The sequence below is a fragment of the Oncorhynchus gorbuscha genome, linkage group LG13 (assembly GCF_021184085.1).
Source record: "Oncorhynchus gorbuscha isolate QuinsamMale2020 ecotype Even-year linkage group LG13, OgorEven_v1.0, whole genome shotgun sequence".
NCBI classification, from domain to species: domain Eukaryota; kingdom Metazoa; phylum Chordata; class Actinopteri; order Salmoniformes; family Salmonidae; genus Oncorhynchus; species Oncorhynchus gorbuscha.
Genome location: NC_060185.1, coordinates 102,304,313 through 102,310,312, shown reverse-complemented (window position 1 = coordinate 102,310,312; position 6,000 = coordinate 102,304,313). Strand labels below are relative to the sequence as shown.

Here is a 6,000-nt window from a genome sequence, read left to right as displayed (position 1 = left end):
ACTCTTCTAGTAGTGTACACTATGGTTCCTAGTCCAAAGTAGTGTACCCTATGGTTCCTAGTCCAAGTTAGTGTACCCTATGGTTCCTAGTCCAATGTAGTGTACCCTATGGTTCCTAGTCCAAAGTAGTGTACCCTATGGTTCCTAGTCCAAAGTAGTGTACCCTATGGTTCCTAGTCCAAGTTAGTGTACCCTATGGTTCCTAGTCCAATGTAGTGTACCCTATGGTTCCTAGTCCAAAGTAGTGTACCCTATGGTTCCTAGTCCAATGTAGTGTACCCTATGGTTCCTAGTCCAAAGTAGTGTACCCTATGGTTCCTAGTCCAATGTAGTGTACCCTATGGAGAATAGTGTACCATTTGGGCCAGACTGTTAAAGTACACCCAGGGTTATCATTCTTCGACGTAGAAACAAATTAAACATGACGTCTTCATTCAAACATTTTATTTTACTTTGTCAAATGTTAAACAACATCCTTTCCCCCCAATATAGAATCATTACTACAACACAACTCACAACATTCGATAACTACATGTCAAATATATCCTCTTATTCTTCAGAGTCTGAAATGCACAAACATTTCCAATATAATAGTTGTTGTTTTTAATGGACGTGGTCCTTCTTTCCCACGTAGAGACCAGAACCTTCTTTCCCACGTAGAGACCAGAACCTTCTTTCCCACGTAGAGACCAGAACCTTCTTTCCCACGTAGAGACCAGAACGAGAAGGTTTTCTAAAAGAGATTTGAGACATCGCGGTTCGTCATATAATATGAAACCCAATTGTCCTTCGTAGATCGTGTTTTACAACCGTAACGCTCAAAGCTTATTTGTGTGTCCTACAAGTGTCATTCCCCCCAGTGAGTCAAAGCTCTGCCATCCACCAGGCCACCGGGGGAGGGCAGGATGGCGTCAGCTCTGTTGGACACACCTGTGTCCCAAATGGCACCCTATTCCCTATATAGTGATCTACTTTGGACCGGAGCTCTGGACTGTCACAGGCCTCGGTCTTAAGTAGTGCACTATAGCGAATTGGGTGCCATTTGGGGCAGAACCCTAAGAATGCCTTTCAAGCAACATAAGACCCTCGGAAGGAACCTAAGACATCGTCATAGCAACCTAACCCCCCTCTCAGATCTTCAGATCGTCTATTCTGGTCTTGTTGTTGCCGTGTTTAGCAGTGGTGCGTCCAGCCCGGGCTAGAGATGGGGAACCTGGCTCCGACCCCCCATGTTTCTCCTCCACCCTTCTTCCCTTTCAAGTCCCCCTCCTCTTCCGGCTGCCTGCTGCCACTCCTCTCCACCGCCAGGTTGTCCTTGTTCTGCTTGTAGGCTGCCTTGTTGTGGTAGGGCTGGTAGGTGGAGTCAGTCTCCTCAGATAGCGGGGACATGTTATAGCTGGGGACAGGAGGGTATGCTAGCTGGACCTGCTGGTCTGGTTGGAGTTGGGGGTAGGCTGGCTGGCCTCCGTGGTAGTGGTCGTAGCTGGGAGCGTAGGGTACAGCCTCGTCCACCTCGCTGGGCTCCTTGGAGACAGAGTCTGAGCTCAGATCCTCCCGGTGGTACTTGATCCCCTGGCGACACTTAGTGGATCCCAGGTGGTACATCTCTATCAGGTTGAGGAACAGAGACAAACCTGCCACTACTAGCATGAAGATGATGAAGATGGTTTTCTCTGTGGGTCGGGAGATGTAGCAGTTGACTGTGTTGGGGCAGGGCGGGCGGTCACAGGTGTACATGGGCTGCAGCTGGAAGCCATAGAGCAGGTACTGCATGACGATGAAGCCCACCTCGAACAGCGTCTTGAAGATGACGTTGAACACGTAGGTCCTCAGTAGTTCCCCCTTCAGTCGAACCCTACCACTGTCGTCCCTCACCGGGGCTTTACAGGCTCTGGTCTCCAGTTTGTCCCCGGCCCGATCTGCGTCCTTCTCTCTCTGCTTCTGTTTCTCCTCCATCCTCACCAGGTGTAATATATGACCCAGGTAAATGAGGGTGGGCGTGGAGACGAATATGATCTGTAGGACCCAGAAGCGGACGTGAGAGATGGGGAAGGTGATGTCATAACAGACGTTCTCACATCCAGGTTGCTTGGTGTCGCAGGTGAACCCTGACTGCTCGTCCCCCCACACCTACCGGGAACACAACGGAAATAACAAGTTGCATTTAGTGTTTGTGTATTGTTGTACTCCAATGGCTGACGCTCTAAACTTATCTGTCGTTCTGCCCCTGAACAGGCAGTTAACCCACTGTTCCCAGGCCGTCATTGAACTGACTTGCCTGGTTAAATAATAAATCAAATGTAAACAAATTAAAAAAAACATTTGTAAAGGTGTTGAATAATTCTTATTGACCTTCTCTGCTGCGGCGCTCAGGATCAGGATCCTAAAGATGAAGAGGACCGTGAGCCAGACCTTTCCCACTACGGTGCTGTGTTCCTGGGCTTTCTCCAGCAGCTTCCCCAGCAGGTTCCAGTCCCCCATGGTAGTAGCAGACTACTGTGGCTGTAGGGAGGGAGAGCGAGGGGAGAGAGGGACTAGTTAAGACATAGACAGCAGGTTCCAGCCCCCCTTGGAAGTGACAGATCAGAGCCCTGGCTGTTAGGGGAGAAAAATACTAGCTAACCACAGATCATATATGTGAGAGAGACCGAAGGGAGAGGAGAGAGAGGAGAGAGAGACCGAAGGGAGAGGAGAGAGAGGAGAGAGAGACCGAAGGGAACAGGGAGAGAGGAGAGAGACCGAAGGGAACGTACAGAGAGGAGAGAGACCGGAGAGAGAGGAGAGAGTGGAGAGAGACCGGAGAGAGAGGAGAGAGAGACCGAAGGGAACGGAGAGAGAGGAGAGAGAGACCGAAGGGAACGGAGAGAGAGGAGAGAGACCGAAGGGAACGGACAGAGAGGAGAGAGAGACCGAAGGGAACGGACAGAGAGGAGAGAGAGACCGAAGGGAACGGACAGAGAGGAGAGAGAGACCCCGAAGGGAACGGAGAGAGAGGAGAGAGAGACCGAAGGGAACGGAGAGAGGAGAGAGAGACCGAAGGGAACGGAGAGAGAGGAGAGAGAGACCGAAGGGAACGGAGAGAGAGGAGAGAGACCGAAGGGAACGGAGAGAGAGGAGAGAGAGACCGAAGGGAACGGGGAGAGAGGAGAGAGAGACCGAAGGGAACGGAGAGAGAGGAGAGAGACCGAAGGGAACGGAGAGAGAGGAGAGAGACCGGAGAGAGAGGAGAGAGAGACCGAAGGGAACGGAGAGAGAGGAGAGAGACCGGAGAGAGAGGAGAGAGAGACCGAAGGGAACGGGGAGAGAGGAGAGAGAGACCGAAGGGAACGGGGAGAGAGGAGAGAGACCGAAGGGAACGGAGAGAGAGGAGAGAGACCGGAGAGAGAGGAGAGAGAGACCGAAGGGAACGGAGAGAGAGGAGAGAGACCGGAGAGAGAGGAGAGAGAGACCGAAGGGAACGGAGAGAGAGGAGAGAGACCGGAGAGAGAGGAGAGAGAGGAGAGAGAGACCGAAGGGAACGGAGAGAGAGGAGAGAGAGACCGAAGGGAACGGAGAGAGAGGAGAGAGAGACCGAAGGGAACGGAGAGAGAGGAGAGAGAGACCGAAGGGAACGGAGAGAGAGGAGAGAGACCGGAGAGAGAGAGAGAGACCGAAGGGAACGGGGAGAGAGGAGAGAGAGACCGAAGGGAACGGAGAGAGAGGAGAGAGAGACCGAAGGGAACGGAGAGAGAGGAGAGAGACCGGAGAGAGAGGAGAGAGAGACCGAAGGGAACGGGGAGAGAGGAGAGAGAGACCGAAGGGAACGGAGAGAGAGGAGAGAGAGACCGAAGGGAACGGAGAGAGAGGAGAGAGAGACCGAAGGGAACGGAGAGAGAGGAGAGAGACCGGAGAGAGAGGAGAGAGAGACCGAAGGGAACGGGGAGAGAGGAGAGAGAGACCGAAGGGAACGGAGAGAGAGGAGAGAGAGACCGAAGGGAACGGAGAGAGAGGAGAGAGACCGGAGAGAGAGGAGAGAGAGACCGAAGGGAACGGGGAGAGAGGAGAGAGAGACCGAAGGGAACGGAGAGAGAGGAGAGAGAGACCGAAGGGAACGGAGAGAGAGGAGAGAGAGACCGAAGGGAACCGAGAGAGAGGAGAGAGACCGAAGGGAACGGACAGAGAGGAGAGAGAGACCGAAGGGAACGGAGAGAGAGGAGAGAGAGACCGAAGGGAACGGAGAGAGAGGAGAGAGAGACCGAAGGGAACGGACAGAGAGGAGAGAGAGACCGAAGGGAACGGACAGAGAGGAGAGAGAGACCGAAGGGAACGGAGAGAGAGGAGAGAGAGACCGAAGGGAACGGAGAGAGAGGAGAGAGAGACCGAAGGGAACGGACAGAGAGGAGAGAGAGACCGAAGGGAACGGAGAGAGAGGAGAGAGACCGGAGAGAGAGGAGAGAGAGACCGAAGGGAACGGGGAGAGAGGAGAGAGAGACCGAAGGGAACGGAGAGAGAGGAGAGAGAGACCGAAGGGAACGGAGAGAGAGGAGAGAGACCGAAGGGAACGGAGAGAGAGGAGAGAGAGGAGAGAGAGACCGAAGGGAACGGAGAGAGAGGAGAGAGAGACCGAAGGGAACGGAGAGAGAGGAGAGAGAGACCGAAGGGAACGGAGAGAGGAGAGAGAGACCGAAGGGAACGGAGAGAGAGAGAGACCGAAGGGAACGGAGAGAGAGGAGAGAGAGACCGAAGGGAACGGAGAGAGAGGAGAGAGACCGGAGAGAGAGGAGAGAGAGGAGAGAGAGACCGAAGGGAACGGAGAGAGGAGAGAGAGACCGAAGGGAACGGAGAGAGAGGAGAGAGACCGAAGGGAACGGAGAGAGAGGAGAGAGAGACCGAAGGGAACGGAGAGAGAGGAGAGAGACCGGAGAGAGAGGAGAGAGAGACCGAAGGGAACGGAGAGAGAGGAGAGAGAGACCGAAGGGAACGGAGAGAGAGGAGAGAGACCGGAGAGAGAGGAGAGAGAGACCGAAGGGAACGGGGAGAGAGGAGAGAGAGACCGAAGGGAACGGAGAGAGAGGAGAGAGAGACCGAAGGGAACGGAGAGAGAGGAGAGAGACCGGAGAGAGAGGAGAGAGAGACCGAAGGGAACGGGGAGAGAGGAGAGAGAGACCGAAGGGAACGGAGAGAGAGGAGAGAGAGACCGAAGGGAACGGAGAGAGAGGAGAGAGACCGGAGAGAGAGGAGAGAGAGACCGAAGGGAACGGGGAGAGAGGAGAGAGAGACCGAAGGGAACGGAGAGAGAGGAGAGAGAGACCGAAGGGAACGGAGAGAGAGGAGAGAGAGACCGAAGGGAACGGAGAGAGAGGAGAGAGAGACCGAAGGGAACGGAGAGAGAGGAGAGAGACCGGAGAGAGAGGAGAGCGAGACCGAAGGGAACGGGGAGAGAGGAGAGAGAGACCGAAGGGAACGGAGAGAGAGGAGAGAGACCGAAGGGAACGGAGAGAGAGGAGAGAGACCGAAGGGAACGGAGAGAGAGGAGAGAGAGACCGAAGGGAACGGAGAGAGAGGAGAGAGACCGGAGAGAGAGGAGAGAGAGGAGAGAGAGACCGAAGGGAACGGGAGAGAGGAGAGAGAGACCGAAGGGAACGGAGAGAGAGAGAGAGACCGAAGGGAACGGAGAGAGAGAGAGAGAGACCGAAGGGAACGGAGAGAGAGGAGAGAGACCGGAGAGAGAGGAGAGAGAGACCGAAGGGAACGGAGAGAGAGGAGAGAGAGACCGAAGGGAACGGAGAGAGAGGAGAGAGACCGGAGAGAGAGGAGAGAGAGACCGAAGGGAACGGGGAGAGAGGAGAGAGAGACCGAAGGGAACGGAGAGAGAGGAGAGAGAGACCGAAGGGAACGGAGAGAGAGGAGAGAGACCGGAGAGAGAGGAGAGAGAGACCGAAGGGAACGGGGAGAGAGGAGAGAGAGACCGAAGGAACGGAGAGAGAGGAGAGAGAGACCGAAGGGAACGGAGAGAGAGGA

At 54.6% G+C, this 6,000-nt stretch overlaps 1 protein-coding gene across 1 annotated transcript in view; it reads right to left on the bottom strand.

The window, feature by feature from the left end:
- Window positions 1-900: 900 nt before the first annotated feature.
- LOC123994233 (gap junction alpha-3 protein-like) overlaps window positions 901-6,000 on the bottom strand; it is a 56,049-nt gene continuing 50,949 nt past the window's right edge. The window contains exons 2-3 of the mRNA XM_046296774.1: window positions 2,353-2,502; window positions 901-2,130 (exon numbers count right to left, since the gene is read on the bottom strand). Of these exons, the coding sequence (XP_046152730.1) occupies window positions 1,174-2,130; window positions 2,353-2,481 (1,086 nt within the window). The 5' untranslated portion in view covers window positions 2,482-2,502 and the 3' untranslated portion in view covers window positions 901-1,173. The remainder of the gene's footprint in view (window positions 2,131-2,352; window positions 2,503-6,000) is intronic.